The 15,333-nt window shown below is 41.7% G+C and overlaps 2 protein-coding genes across 3 annotated transcripts in view; one reads left to right on the top strand and one right to left on the bottom strand.

The window, feature by feature from the left end:
* FANCD2 (FA complementation group D2) overlaps positions 1-9,069 on the top strand; it is a 68,894-nt gene extending 59,825 nt beyond the window's left edge. The window contains exons 37-43 of the mRNA XM_036266747.1: positions 1,268-1,339; positions 2,233-2,271; positions 4,022-4,096; positions 4,846-4,920; positions 5,867-6,013; positions 7,214-7,309; positions 8,983-9,069. Of these exons, the coding sequence (XP_036122640.1) occupies positions 1,268-1,339; positions 2,233-2,271; positions 4,022-4,096; positions 4,846-4,920; positions 5,867-6,013; positions 7,214-7,309; positions 8,983-9,054 (576 nt within the window). The 3' untranslated portion in view covers positions 9,055-9,069. The remainder of the gene's footprint in view (positions 1-1,267; positions 1,340-2,232; positions 2,272-4,021; positions 4,097-4,845; positions 4,921-5,866; positions 6,014-7,213; positions 7,310-8,982) is intronic.
* A 2,064-nt stretch (positions 9,070-11,133) lies between these two features.
* Positions 11,134-14,213, bottom strand: FANCD2OS (FANCD2 opposite strand). 2 transcript variants are annotated; one of them, XM_036267517.1, is made up of 2 exons: positions 14,052-14,213; positions 11,134-11,766 (listed from the first exon to the last, which is right to left on the bottom strand). In XM_036267517.1, the coding sequence occupies exon 2, from the start codon at positions 11,756-11,758 to the stop codon at positions 11,222-11,224; it is 537 nt and encodes a 178-aa protein (XP_036123410.1). In that variant the 5' UTR covers positions 11,759-11,766; positions 14,052-14,213; the 3' UTR covers positions 11,134-11,221. The 2 variants fall into 2 exon arrangements, with proteins under 2 accessions (XP_036123410.1, XP_036123409.1); XM_036267516.1 differs by lacking the exon at positions 14,052-14,213 and adding an exon at positions 13,826-13,881.
* Between the last annotated feature and the right edge of the window lie 1,120 nt (positions 14,214-15,333).

The raw sequence follows: 15,333 nt of genomic DNA on the forward strand, positions 1-15,333 counted from the left end.
AAAAAAGAAATTGTATCTTTAAGCAAAACTTTGTATAACTAAACCAATTTACCATAGGCTAATTCACATAAAGAAGAGTTAAGTTAATACAGCATATTTCTGGTCACAAAAACATTACCAAGCTTTTAAATAAAGACCCAAAACACTTCTGATATTAAACATTGAAATAAATGAGAGCTATACATATTTTTAAGAAAGATTAATAAAAGCAAGTAAGATGATTATTTTCAAACCCATTTATACCAGTTCAGAGTCAGGATGGCCAGAACCAATCCTGGCAGCTCAGGGTGCAAGAAAAGAACCCACCCAGACAGGACACCCATCTCAAGGCTTTCTCACATTCACACACACACTCACTCAGATTGGAACATTAGACATGCCAATTAAGCTAACGAGCACATCTTTGGGGTGTGGGAGGAAACGGGAATACCTGGAACAGACCTATTCAGACAAGAAGAAAATGTGCAAACTGCACACAGAAAGTGGCCCTGGGTGTGAATTGATTTGTTTTTCCTTGTTACAACAAAATGACATTAAATGAAACGCCATTATTCGAGGATCTAGCCCTGGCTGGTTTGGCTCAGCGGTTAGAGCATTAGTGTGCGGTCTGGAGGATCTGCTGTACTTCTTTGGATCCAGGTTTTCTCTAAGCTATTTCCTTTGATTTACTGAGATCCAGGAATTTTTTTCAAAGATCTCCTGGCTTAATTTCCTTTCCTTCTAGTTGGAGGTAAAAATTGGGCTCTGTTTTTTCTGGTTACTACACAGGGAAATCTTGGACTGCTCCATCAGCCCTAGCTCTGGAAAAAATGTCTTTAGGTGCAGCTTCATGTGCCTGGCACCTTCATGCTGCTTATGAGACAGCATGAGGTAAACCAGCCTATTTGAGATGCAGTGGTCCAGGGCCTTGGTAGCCTGCTAAACAGAACTAAGCTAGAACCACTAAGAGCATAGGCTAGCATAGGGAATCAGAGAAGCCACAGGGAGCCGATGGCCAGTAGATGTATTTCAGAGGCTTTTTTCGATCTGGAAATTACTGAAGAAGAGTCATCGTATTAAAAGTCTCTGTAAGATACCCTGATGTTATCATATATATGCAGGCCTGAGAACGATCTTGGGGGTGCACTAGTCGCCATACCTTTTTAGGAAGATAATTGGCTTAAGCCTCTAAATATTTGTGTAATTCAAGAACCATGTATTAGTAGGAGTACAGAAAGAGACATATTTTGTTGTGATTCAAAGCACCTGTGTTCTTGGCTGTCCCTAGATTCATGAAGAGAAGCTCCTGTACTGGAACATGGCTGTTCGAGACTTCAGTATCCTCATAAACCTGATAAAGGTGAGTACAGAGACTCCTTGACCCATCTCACTGGATGACTGTAGACACCAACAAGGATCTTGGTTTCCAAAATGGACTCTCCCTGTTTCTCTCCCCATCATTCCTTGGGTCCTGTTCTTCTTCCCTTCTGCCCCTACCCATCCTGGATCACCCCTTCTCTCCCTAGGCGATGTCTTTTCCTTCTCTCCCTTCTTCCTTATCATCTGTGCCACAATACTTATTATGTAATGGCTCCTTCCACAGGTCATTCTCCCACTATCTCCCTCTTCCAACCCTGAATGCCTTCTTTACTCCTCAACATTCTGCTTGCACTCACTCTATGATTTTGCTCAGGCTATTCCCCAGCTTACAATGTCATATTCTCCTTTCCACCTCTCATCCACTCTTTCTTAAGGCTTCAGATAAGGTTTTGGACCTCTATAATGCCCTCTTTTTAAAAAATATATGTTTTTATTGATTTTTTTAGAGAGAAGAAGGGAGAGAGAGCTAGAAACATTAATGTGAGAGAGAAACATCCGTTGGCTGCCTCCTGCATGCCCCCTACTGGGATCGAGCCTGCAACCCGGGCATGTGCCCTGACCGGGAATTGAACTGAAATCTCAGTCCATGGGATGACGCTCAATCCACTGAGACACACTGGCCGAAATGCTCTCTTCTTAACATCCCCATTTGGAATCAATTTCTTGTCCTTTTTTGCTCCCCTCTTTCTTTTTTCAAACTTTAATCATGGTGATTGTTTTATTCTACTTTGTGATTAATTTAACTGTTGACAGGCTTTCTTCATTTTAGAATTCTCTGCAACACCCAGAGCTATGCTTTGTACAGTGAGAAATATGCTGGGATGCTCAATGCAGCAGACCTCAGCTTTGGTTTTTTGCCTTTCATGTCTCCAGGTGTTTGATAGTCGTCCTGTTCTGCATGTATGTTTGAAGGTGAGAGACTGACCCCCCCTTTGTTATTTTTCCTGTGTGTCTTTCTTGAGAGGGCTTCAACTGGGAGGAAATTGCTTAAACTTTGTTCACAAACCAGAGTCTCCAGATCTGTGCTAACAGATGGTAGTATAGAAAAAACAGTGGATACCTTGTCCTATACTACTTGGATAACTAGAGAAACCAAGTTTCCTATGAGTTTGAAAACTTTTGGTTCAAGTCTTAGAACTAAGAGGAGTGGCTTCAGGGCAGCTGACTTCAGGAGCGATAGTCACTCCCTGCCATTCCTTCCCAGGCAACAAGGAAGAAGGAGTGCACGATTCCTCTTTTTAAAGCCCAGGGGTGAGGAAAAAAATAACAAATAAATCAATAAATAAAGCCCATGGGTGGCTTCATGAATGTGAGAGCTGATATTCTTATAACTACTGAACTCCTCTCTCTGTTGAATAGCCCAGATTAACCCTAGATTTGATGGTATACCCAGTGGATTAGGAACTAGTGAATGTTACAGGGAGAATGCTTCTCCCCCATTTTTGATGGTTCCTTCCAAATGGATGTCTCCCCATTCTTATCTCCTGGCCTCTCCCTTTTCACTCATTCCACCCACGTGCCAGTGTGGGAGATGGATGAGTAAGGGGAGTGATTTACCTGATTGGTAAATTTGGCAATTGGGCAGGTGCTATCTTAGCTCTACCCAATTTTTTCTTCTTGGAAGTAAGTTGTCCTCAGGGACATGGGGTTCCCCTCTGTTCTTCTATGCTCTCATTCTTTTTTTAATGTCTTATTGGCATTTTTTATCCTCACTCGAGGACTTTTTTTTATTTTTTGTTCAGATAGAGTGGGAGGGAGAGAGAGGAAGAGAGAGAGAGAGAGAGAGAAACATCGACATGAAAGGGACACATTGAGTGGATGCCACCTGCATGACCCAACCAGGGCCGGGGACAAACTGCAACCGAGGCACATACCCTTAGCGGAAACCGAACCCGGGTCTCTCTGGACTGCAGGCCAACGCTCTAACCACTGAGCCAAACCAGCCAGGGCTCTTATTGACTTTTTAGAGAGAGAGGAAGGGAGAGAGAGATAGAAACATCATTGACAGACTGATTGGCTGCCTCCTGTACACACCCCACTGGGGATCAAGCCCACAACCCAGGCATGTGCCGTGACCGAGAATTGAACCAGCAATCTCTTGATCCATGGTCAGTGCTCAACCAGTGAGCCACACTGGCTGGGCTGTGCTGTCATTCTTTTTTTTTTAAATCCTCACCCGAAGATATTTTTCTGTTTTATCTTCAGATAGAGTGGGAGAGAGGGAGGGAGGGAGGGAGAGAGAGAGAGAGAGAGAGAGAAATATCATCGTGAGAGGGACACATCGACTGGTTGCCTCCCTCACGACCCCATCAGGGCTGGGGATGCACCGCCACTGAGGTACGTGCCCTTGAACAGAATCAAACCTGCGACTCTTCAGTCCTCGGGCCGACGCTCTAACCACTAAGCACAATTGGCCAGGGCTGTGCTCTCATTCTTAAGCTGAACAAAGCCCTTGCTCATTGGTTGTGTCTAGAGTAGTTAAATCTGCCTAATTCTGGGCTTAGTTAGCAGGCCCACTTAGTTTTGCATTAATCTACATTCTCCAAATTAACTTTTGGACCCCTCACAATATATTTTTTTATACACAAAAATAAGAAAATAAAACCCTTTTAGGTGAAAGACCTTGGCTAGAGGTCATCACCATTGTTTTTCTCTTCTTCAGTATGGGCGTCTCTTTGTGGAGGTATTTCTGAAGCAGTGTATGCCGCTCCTGGACTTCAGTTTTAGAAAACACCGGGTAAGAACTGAGCACAGAGAGCAAAAACAATCTCTATATAGTTTGTTCAGAAGATACATCCATGGTGACTCCTGGGCTGGGCATGGGGGCAGTCCCCTTGCCCCGGTTCTGAGTCACAGTTCTACTTGGGCGCCTTTGGTCCACTTTAGCTATCACTGGAGATGCCCATTTAAGATGGAATATTCTAAAAGTAGGCTGAGCTAAGACACCTGGTTGAAACCCACCTTCCTATTTCTATTCCAGATCTGGGAGTGGTCATTCCTTATAGCTTGATGTTAGTGTGTTGCTGCACTCCTAGAATCTCATATATCAATGTGGTGTTTGCTTATTTTTTGTGCTTCTCTGGTTCTACTTTCAGGAATTTTTTTCTTTTTTAATAACTCACTTGTTTCTTAAACTCTTTGCTGTTATAATGGACAAACTTCAGAGTATTTTTTTAGCCAAGTGGGATTCAGGGCTAGAGTAGTGAAATCAGGATAGAAAAAGATGATTTCTTATACATATTTAGCAAATTGAACTTTATAAAACTCTCTTACAGTATTCAGTTGGTCTCTCATAAACTAGAAAGAGAGGAAGGAAGACAGCTAGATAGCACTTCTCCTATTTAGGGCCAAATTAAGATGATTGTTGATATATAGCTGGAACCTGCAAGGTTTATCCTCTTTGGAGTCCTTGGTTGCAAGGATATCTTGCATCTTAAATGAAATGAGAGTATTTCAAATGGCATTTATGGATTTTATTGGTTATAGGAAGATGTACTGAGCTTACTGGAAACCTTCCAGTTGAACACAAGGCTACTTCACCACCTGTGTGGGCATTCCAAGGTAAGAGGGAAAGCAAAGCACATGGCTTCATCAACAGTTGTGATTGAGAGATACATAGGCTTCAGTTCCTTCTTCCTTTTTTACCCTTCTAGAACCTTTATTTCTGGGACTGTGTCTCCAAAGGCAGTTTATTCAAAGTGGTCAAATCCTTAGGTCCTGGTTAAAATCGGGCAGTCATCTAGAGAGGAGTCTCTGCATCTGAAATGTGGCTCAATCTCCATAGCCCTATTTCCTTCTTTGGTGAGAGATATGGAATGTTGATGGATGTGTTACTGCTACAAAATATATGGGGTAGGAGGAATATTGTGTAAGTGATGACTCTGCAGGAGACGAGGTGTTTCTAAAAGTAGCTATCTTTAGCACTTTTCAGCTTTACTACTTTCTTGTCAAGGAACACATCTGTCTCCTGTGAGAACATTTTAGCATTAAAGGACTTTCCTCCTTGCAGCCTATAATTCAACCACTGTCACTTTTTGTCTGAAGGAGCACAGAACCATAGAGTTCTGTAGTCACTAGCAAACCAATGATTTTTGGATCCAGTTTCTGTTACCTCCTACCCTGCTTCTAACTTTAGAAGGTACTGAACAGTGGAATTTTAAGGACTCTCTCAGCTAAACAAGGCTACTCTCCATTGTTTAATATCAGGGTAATACATGTTCAAGAATATTTTAGTTAAACTCATTGATAATTAGTCAATAGAGGTTATGAAGAGGAACCTAGAGGTGTTGGTGATATGTCTTCTAAGCTCTCTTTGCTTGAAGGACAGAGTTCTCTTTGGAGTATTTTGCCAAACTACTGCAGTTTGATGGAACATGTCTCTGGCCTATACCGGCAGGGCTTATGCTCTTATACTGTGTTCAGGATGTCAGGAGTACAAGTTTCAGTATAGGGAATGTGGAAGCATGATGAGAAACCAGATGAGTTAGGTGGATTTGTTTCCATTCAGATTCATCAGGACATGAAACTCACCAAACATGTGCCTTTGCTCAAAAAGACCCTGGAGCTGTTAGTTTGCAGAGTGAAAGCCATGCTTATCCTCAATAATTGCAGAGAAGCTTTCTGGCTGGGTAATCTCAAAAACCGGGATTTACAGGTAAGTTTGGGGCCCTACTAGTGATAATCCCCTACTCCATTTCTTTGCGAGAACTTTGGAAGGTATGTGAGGGAGGTCACCTAAGCTCTGCCCTGTCAGTAAGACTGTTTTTCTCTTCATGACCTCCCTGTCAATAAGACTGTTTTTCTCTTAAGTCTGGGCCATTGAGCTCTTTTAAGTTAGGGTACATTGCCTATGGGCCCTGGTCACAGCTGCACACCTCATCCTAGCCAGTGAAAGCGCCAAAACGTGCCACTGATCCAAACAAGACCTCGGAGACAGAGGAGTCATATCCATAAAACCTCTCTCCTCAGCCAGAAGTACCTTAAGCCCTACTGAGGGTAAATTCATAACAACATTTTTGTATATGAACAAACTTTAAAAAATTGGGCTGATTCCGAAGACTCTGTCACAGGGGTGTTCGGAATCAGACACCAGCTGGTTAATAAAGGGCTCATATACGGACTTCAAAAAAAAATTGTTTTGTTTTTATTTTAAACCAGTCTCTCTTATTCATGAAATTATTATCTGGTTAATGCTGCTTTGGAGTTACAGCATTTTTCAAGTAAGGTCCAAGCCCTTCTTATTCGTGCTTACCATATCTGAGCTTTATAATCTTACATGTGAAAAAAATAGCACCCCAGAAAATTAGCTTTCTTTCTTCACGTCAACCTTATGAAGTAGATACTATTGTTTCCATGAGAAAATTGAAGCTCAGAGAGGTTAAATAATTTACCTAAGTCATTCAACAATAAAGCAAGTGGAGCCAAGGTTTGAGTCCAGACAGTTCTGTTCTAAAATTGATGTTCTTAAACCACTTTGGTGTACTGTCCTTCAGCCACTACATGGCTGTTTGTGGTTGGTGTGTTGGTGCCCATATACCTTAAGGTATTTGGGAAATTTTAGAACTATATTCAACATTAACAGAAAGAGTCTGGCCTTGTAAAATCTAGTGTAATATTAGAATACAAAGGTGGACTTTTTATAAAAACTACATGTTGTATCAGAGCCACACACATCTCAGAAACCTTGGGTTAATTATTACTTCTCTAGTTGCTGAATCAGTTTGGTGCCCATGTTTGACCATGTTTGGCTAGAATATCTTCCTTTGTATTGCCTGTAAACTAAGCATTTCTCCCCTGGAGACCCCAAATATGATCACTTTAACCCCACTATTTATTTTGGCCCAACCACATTTAGGGTGAAGAGATTATATCCCAGAATTCCCAGGAAAGCACAGCAGATGATAGTGAGAATGATGCATCATCCCAGGTCTCCAAGAGCAAAGCAATGGGGGTATGTCTGCATAAAGCACCAGAATGTGGCACTGATGTTGCATTTTCTTCAATATTCTGAGTGGTAAAGAGTGCAAAAGATCCCTATTTCTGTGTATGATCAAAGACTTCTATGCCTATCTCCATTCCCTCCCAAAAAGCTTCTGTGCTTATGTGAGATTTTTTTTTATCCTCACCCGAGGACATTTTTTGATATTTTATTCAGATAGAGTGGGAAGGAGCGAGAGAGAGAGAGAAGCATCGACGTGAAAGGGACACATCGAGTGGTTGCCACCCACACGACCCAATCAGGGCCAGGGACAAACTGCAACCAAGGTACATGCCCCTAGCAGGAACCAAACCTGGGTCTCTCCGGACTGCAGGCCAACGCTCTAACTGCTGAACAAAACCGGCCAGGGCTTATATGAGTTTGGTGGGGACCAGGAACAAACCCCTCACAATCTTTTTTTTTTTTTTTCTCTCACAATTTTAAAGTCACTCTTGACTATCTCAAGTTGTGGCATATGTTACAGAGTTGAAAATTCTCTTCCATGAATTTTCCCTGAATTCTTTTCTAAAATCATTCTAGAGGGGAGAAAAGAAGGTCAGAATGTTCTCTGAGTGTTGAGAAGAATGAGTTTAACCATTTAAATGTTGTTTTACTATATAAAATAGAAATGTCAATACGTTTGATGAAAGCACATGATCAAAAGCTGCCACTACTGAGGACTAAATAAGAGTAGGGGTCCTTATTTTTTTCTGGGTTACCACAGATAACTTTTGTAATTTTTTTTATTTCTCACCCGAGGATATTTTTCCATTTATCATTAGATAGAGAGGAAGGGAGGGAGAGAGAAGCATCAATGTGATAGAAGCACATTGACTGACTGCCTCCCACACGACCCGACCAGGGCCGGGGAAGAACTGCAACCGAGGTATACGCTCTTGATCAGAATCGAACCCTTGACTCATTGGGCTGACACTCTAACTGCTGAGCCAAACCAGCCAAGGCATACCTTTTAAAACTTTAAAGAAAGCTAGAGAAAACTGTATGTTCATATTTTGGTACAATTCAGCGAGGTAATAGACCCCAAGAAGCTCAGATTTAAGAACCCCTGCTGTGGAACCTCTCTATAATGCAATTTGAAGTTGTTGCAGAAAGGTCATCTAATATGAAAAATTATTTTATTACATAGTCCTCTGTATAGTATACCTCTCTACCTTTTTCTCAAAAAAATTTGAGGCAGACAATATCCTATTAGTTTGGTACTTTCTCCTAACTTCCCTCCCAGATTACAGTTGCAGGCCAAAGAGAATTTGATGCTGGATTCCTGTTGAGATACACCAGAATTTTTAATTTAACAAACATTTCATTCTATACTACGTGGCCCCTATGTTCTTATGTCACATACATGCAGTAGAGCAGAAGGGCCATGGCTTATTTTTAAATTATGCAAATTTGGTTGTTGCAGAATGGCATAAATCATTTTCAAATAGCCTCCCTCCATGATCTTGGCTTAGAGGTCATGATAAAAACTGAGGGAGCCTCAGGTCTCACTTTTCCAACGAATGGTTTAAAACCTATCATTTGTTGTCACAGTGATAAAGTACAGCTTTAAATCCTATGCGAGCAGTATTATAATTCACAGGGTCACCCAGATGACCGAAAGTATTTAATTATCCTTTGCCCCTTAGGATGGTGAAGATGAAGCAAGTGATGGAGAAAAGGAGCAAGATAGTGATGAGAATGATGACGACTGTGATTAGACCACAGAAAGACTGATGCCCCCTCCTCATCTTTGCCAGCTTCTTACCATTTTGTGAAATCTGCTGTCTGCCTTTCTCACCAGAAGCATCCTATTTTGTCCTTAAAGTGGGGGCTTTCTTGAATCAACTTAATAGTGAATTTCATAGATTTTCTAACACCATGGCTCAGGTTTCCAGTGTAGCATGATTTACCAGTTTGGGCAAACATGGCAGTGCTATACAGCAGAGTAGTCATGATTCTGGGCTTTGGGAGTTAGTTTTGAATTTATTTTAGAATTTAGGTTTGTACCAGTTTTACAAATAAATTATTTTAAGTTCTGCTTCAGTTACTTCTTTTCCTCTTTCTGGATTTCCTACGTTAGTCAAGGATTAGATGAAATTGAATTGGTTTTCAGTAGAGAAATAATGAAGACTGGTGCCAAAATCAGTCCTACAAACTAAAACCATATGTTTTCATGAGGTATCACCTCACACCTGTCAGAATGGCCGCCAAACAAATCATCAAACAAGTGTTGGCAAGGGTGTGGAGAAAAGGGGGCTCTAGTGCACTGCTGGTGGGAATGCAGACTGGTGCAGCCACTGTGGAAAACAATATGGTGTTACCTCAAAAAATTAAAAATTGAACTTCCATTTGACCCAGTGATCCCACTTCCTAGGAATATACTCTAAGAAGCCTAAAACACCAATCAGAAAGAATATATGTACCCCCATGTTCATAGCAGCACTATTTACAATAGCTAAGTCTGGAAACAGCCCAAGTGTCCATCAGTAGACGAATGGATAAAAAAGCAGTGGTACATATACACAATGGAGTACTATGCAGTTGTAAGAAAGAAAGACCTCTTATCCTTTGAGACAACATGGAGGGACCTGGAAAGTATTATCCTAAGTGAAACAAGCCAAGCAGAAAAAGACAAATACCACATGATCTCACTTATTTGTGGAATATAATGAACATAACAGTCTGAGGAATAGAGTAGACCCAGAGACATGGAAGTAGGGTACAGACTGACAACCCTCAGAAAAGGGGGTGGTGGGGGGTGAGAAGAGATAAACCACAGAACTTATATGCATGTATGCATAACCAATGGACATGGACAACAAAGCCAGGGGCGGGGCGGGGGGGGGGGATGGGGAGGAGGGGGTCAATGGGGTAAAAAAGGAGAAACATCTGTAACAAAAATAAAATAAATCATACAAAAAACCAACAACACGTTTTCTATTGTAAGGACTATCTTTAAGATGAGATTTTTGTGTTCTTTTTAGAGGAGTGATGAATTTCTTGTCAATGCTCAAAGAAAATAAAAGGGAATATTTTGGCTTGCTTTAAAAAAAATTTTGGTCATCATGTAGAAAGAAAGAAGACAAGGGGAAAAGGCACCATCTAACTCATGTTAATTTGTATATGTAATGTTTATTTTATTTCCACATTATTCTGAGCTATACCTATAATCTAATTATAAGTATGTACAAAATAACTTGTAGTTTATCAGAAATAGAACATTAGGAGTACACCGCTAAAATGGGAAGTCTCATGTCTTCGACCACAAAGCTCAGTTTCAGTGTTGCTACCAAGTTCTTTCTTGCCAGGCTATAAATACTGTTTAATATTTGTTAAATTTTGTTTGGTACTGTCTTATAGTTGTTAATATTGTTACCCACTTTTATATTCTCCAGTGGTATTAGGATGTGGCTGGTTAGTTTTGTTGTTGTTATTTTGGTGGATTAGTTTTTGTTTTTAAAATTAATCCTTGACCCACATATAGATTTGGCCCCTTCATCCTGAAGGTATATAGAAATTGATTACTCCTTCCTTGACATCCCTTTGTTTCCCCAGTTCATTGTGGTCTTAGATGTTTAAGTGAGTTCACACTAGGCTTGTTTATATGGTTTGTTTAATGGTTCTTTATCATATGTACATGTCAATGCTAATTTGATTGTCTTTCAAATGGTTGTTCAACATTACAATGGAAATTGTTCTCCCTTGTCCTGTCACTGACCCTTTTTTGGAAGGGAAGGGAGGAAATGGCTCCTGAATTTTCACTGCTTGACAGAAAAACAAGATGGTTGGGGCAATGTCAGTTTCCTTTACATGGACAGGTTTCTGCAAGCTTCAGGCACATAGCAAAGGGTGTGGTGTGAGGAACGGGAATCAGTTGGGGACCCTTTACTTGGAGTGTTGCAAGGCAAAGGTACACTTCTTGTATGTTGCATACAGCAAGAGGATAGAGCGCAGCATCTGTTTGCACATGGTCACTGTCATCTGAATCTGAGGTTCCTTAAGTCCAGTGGACCACCGGTGCTCCCGGCTGATGATTTTGCAAAAGGCTGACTTATCTGAAACTCTGAAGGTCCCAGTCCACTTTGGAGGCTGAGCCGTGATGACTCTGCCAAAGACCGAATCCACTCCACTGAGGCGAACAGGTTGGGGCTTCCTGACCAGCCCTTTCTTGTTGTTTATGGTTCGGAGCTCTGATGTGTGGCAGGGTAGCTTGGGACTCACCCCATTTTCCAGGAATGGGCTGTCTAGGACTAGCGTGACCTCTTGAAAGCACAGTTGTACTTCAAGGTCAGAAGGGGTGTGTGGGAAGCAGGGGGATGCCCTAAAGGGGTGCTTGGAAGAAGGTGTAGGTGTTGTGTGCCGCAGCCATTGGAAGCTCTCGTCCAGTGGGGTCCATGGTGACCAGAGCTGGTATCCTGCCATTGATAGTTCTAAAGGAAAGGAATCAGAACATGGAATTTCCCTAGCATCGTTTTGGTGAGGGCATGGCCATTCAAATTCATATCTCTTTGTCTCATATTGACTTTAACTTAACTCTAGTTCCCATGAACAGATTCCAGTAGATGTTAGGGTACTAGTATCTCTATAACGAGTAGTGAGGGATGGTAATAAGTATTGAATTTGTCAAGTGCTACATGTACTAAAACTTTATTAAACTTAATACAAGCCTCTGAAAGTAGGTTTTAACCCATTTTACAGATGAGGAAATATGGAGGTGGGAAAAAGTAGGTTAATAATAATAACAATAAGTAATACATTAATAAATAAATAATACAAGAATAAACTTTGGTATACTGACAACAGTAAACCTACTTTTGCCCACCCTGTAGATTTGTCCTAAATGGAGTATCTCAGTTCTCCATTAGGACCTGTGCTGTGTTGATAACTGCTTAAGACAGAATCCTACACCTTTGAGGTTGCAGAGGCTGCTGGCACTTTATGATGAGACATTAATTGTGCTTAGAAGCTCAGAAAGGCCACATCTTACCAAATATCTGGGACTCTGAATCCCGTGTACTTTATACCAGTGGTTCTCAAAGTATGATCCTGGGACTAGCACCATCTGAGAACTTGGTAGGCATGCAAATTCTTGGGCCCCACATAAGACCTATAGAATCAGAAACTCTGGGGGTAGGGCCCTACCATTTGTGCTTAAGCAAACACTCTGGAGATTCTGATGTACTTACATTTTGAGAACTTCTTATACTGTTCCTTTTAAGGAATTTCAGCTTTCAGTGTTGTTAATTATGAAGACAGTATCCTCTTGGCCCTAAAAACCTGTTTTCTGACACAAGGAGCTGTTCTTTCAGAGCCCTGAGCTACTTATGTACTATCTCAGAGGAATTACATCAAGCTAGGAGGAAAAGAGTTTCCAAAGGCCAGTCTTTAAAAATTTCTAGAGATTTTTCTGGTTCTTCTAGGTGTCTTCTGGTTTTTTGTTTTCTTATCTATGGGAGACCCACTGGGTGGGAACTTTATTTTTCTGTTCCCTTTGAAGATAAAGGACTGGGAGGATGTTGCTGACTCAAAACATATCCAAGTAGAATTTGAATTTTCCATCAGTCTACCTTAAAATTGCAAGTATATAAAGGGTTGTCCTGAATTCAGGACGAGCTAACATTTTTTTGAGTGTGCACTATTATGTGAAGGGACATCGCAGGTCCCTTTTCTTTTTAGCCAAGTGTATTTCTTGGTCCCTTCTCTCTTCTACAAAGGGGAGCAGCAGCAGCAGATTTTATTCCATCCAGTAATGCTGTGAAAAGTTGACACCTCCACCATAGTTTGTGAAACAGTAAAGTTCATTTTTTTTAAAAGGAATTGGGTGACATTTCAAACCAGAAGACCTGCCCGGACAATGATTAGTATAGAGATTTATTGATTTCCTCCAACTGGTATGTTTCTCCTGACCTATGCAGGCCCTTTTGCATACTGTGTCCAAATGTCTGGGCTGCCTTAGGATGAGAAAATGACACCCAGGGGATACTTATCTATTCCAAACAGCCTACCAAAGTGATGCTTGAGATCATGATCCTGAGGGCATACATTCCAAGATCAGTGCTACTCTGATACACTGCCATGGCAAGGTGGGGTGGCAGGTATTAAGGCCTCTGAACACATGACCAAAAAGAGTATTTCATCCCAGCATCCTTTTCCTGACTCACCTCCTATGAGCATAAAGGGCCAGAGGTATTTAAAAAAGGCTTTGTCAAATGTCCAGCCTAAGGATTGAGCAGAACCAACATGGAATGAGAAAGGCTTCTGACCCAGGTCTTTCCACCACTTTCACATAAGGTTTACATAAAAATGGTTCACATACACACACCCCACTCCCACCACCCTGAAGTCATCATCATCCACTCTAAGAGGGATTGAACCTAGGAAGTTTGTTCAAGCTGCTCTAATAACTCCCAGATAGGAAACACCTTGTTCTAGCCAAAAAGATTTTCCTTTCATACCATTCCAAGGAACTGGGTCCCCCCAAGTCCCCACCTGGGAAAGAGGAAGGCAGCTTCAAAGTGCCACTGAGGTCCTTGTAAACTGTGATCCCGAGGGACTGGAGCTGCCCGATGTTGGGGGAGCTTCCCGTCCCAGCCGGAAAAAGGGGGCTTGTCCCCTGGGGGTCCCTACCCCGGGGCCAGACGGCTCTGGCAGAGGAGGAGGCGGAGGTGGCGGTGGGAGCCCAGGCCCGGTCCCACCATCCGGGCTGGGGGCTCACCTGCTGAACTCCACTGCCGTAAGCTCCAGAGTGGCGGCTGCTGTTCCTGGGCTGCATCTTTTTTTCCACTGGGCGCCTGGCAACCGCCTTTGTGACCCAGGACCGTGGGGGTTGGGGGTGGGAGTCTCGAGACCGCCCCTGCTAGGGGGCATCTGATCTGGAACCACCACTCCTTGGAATGCCAGGTTCAAGAAATACCCTTCAGGAGTTCAGGTTCGAATCCCGTCCTCTCCAATACCCTCCTCCACCTCCCTACCTCACCACACCTGTGTGCGTTTGATCTAGTCGCAGGGCATGGGCACGCCCACTTCAAAGGGTGTGGTCAGGAATGTGCGTTAAAAATCCAGGACCTGTCGTTAGTATTAAAAGCCTTTATTATAACCCTGCTCAGTTGGTGTTCAGGCAGTTACCCAGAGTTCAAAAGGCTTTTGTTACTGCATTGGAATGATCCCAGTGCAAGGAGACAGAATTTATAAATGATCACCTATCAAGATCAAGAAGAAAGATACGTTTTCTTCTCTGACTGGTCCATGGAAGACCATTTATCATTTCTCAAATTGTTGTATAGATATATGTTGATTTTCTGCTTTCTGCAAAAGAAGAAAGAAAATGTAAACTAATCATGAATGCATGTTTTGTGAAGAACTAGGCACTGTGCTTAATATTTTATTTATTCTTTTTTTATGGTATTTATTCTTTATCACATAATTCTCCCAACAATTCTGTCCACGTTGTTATTCTTGTATTACACATGAAGAAACCAGTGCTCAGGGGGGTGAAGTGACTCCTCCATAGATTTATGATTAAAAAATAAATAAAACTGAGGTGCCTTGCAGATTTTATTCTCTAACAGATAATGAGCAAAATACTGACTTCAACAGCATCACTTGGAAAGCAGGTTCTTGAATGACAGGAGCCTTCTGGATTCCTGGGGTTCGATATTTAGGGTCAATATTTGTTATTTTAGAACACATTTATATGAATGTATAGGAGAAATCAGATAGGTTAAACTGTTTTCAGATTGGTACAGTGAAAGATATTAGAGTCTAGAATCAGCTGGTGAAGATCTGCCTTTTAATTGGTTGTGTGACCTTGAACTTCAGTTTTCTCAACTGTAAAATGAGAAACCTCTTCACGACTTCCCCAGTGACGTAATAGCTATAAAAGCAGCTTTATAGCTTGTTAAACCTTCTCAGTAAAAGATTATTAGTAATGGTTTCTCCCCAGACAGGAACTGAACCCCAGATTCTTTGGTCCTCAGGCTGACATTCTAACCACTGAG

This window comes from Molossus molossus, unplaced genomic scaffold, assembly GCF_014108415.1.
Source record: "Molossus molossus isolate mMolMol1 unplaced genomic scaffold, mMolMol1.p scaffold_m16_p_18, whole genome shotgun sequence".
Classification (NCBI taxonomy): Eukaryota; Metazoa; Chordata; class Mammalia; order Chiroptera; family Molossidae; genus Molossus; species Molossus molossus.

Excerpts from the sequence above, each read along its gene's own strand:
- FANCD2OS (XM_036267517.1), bottom strand. The coding sequence starts at position 11,758 with ATGGCAGGATACCAGCTCTGGTCACCATGGACCCCACTGGACGAGAGC.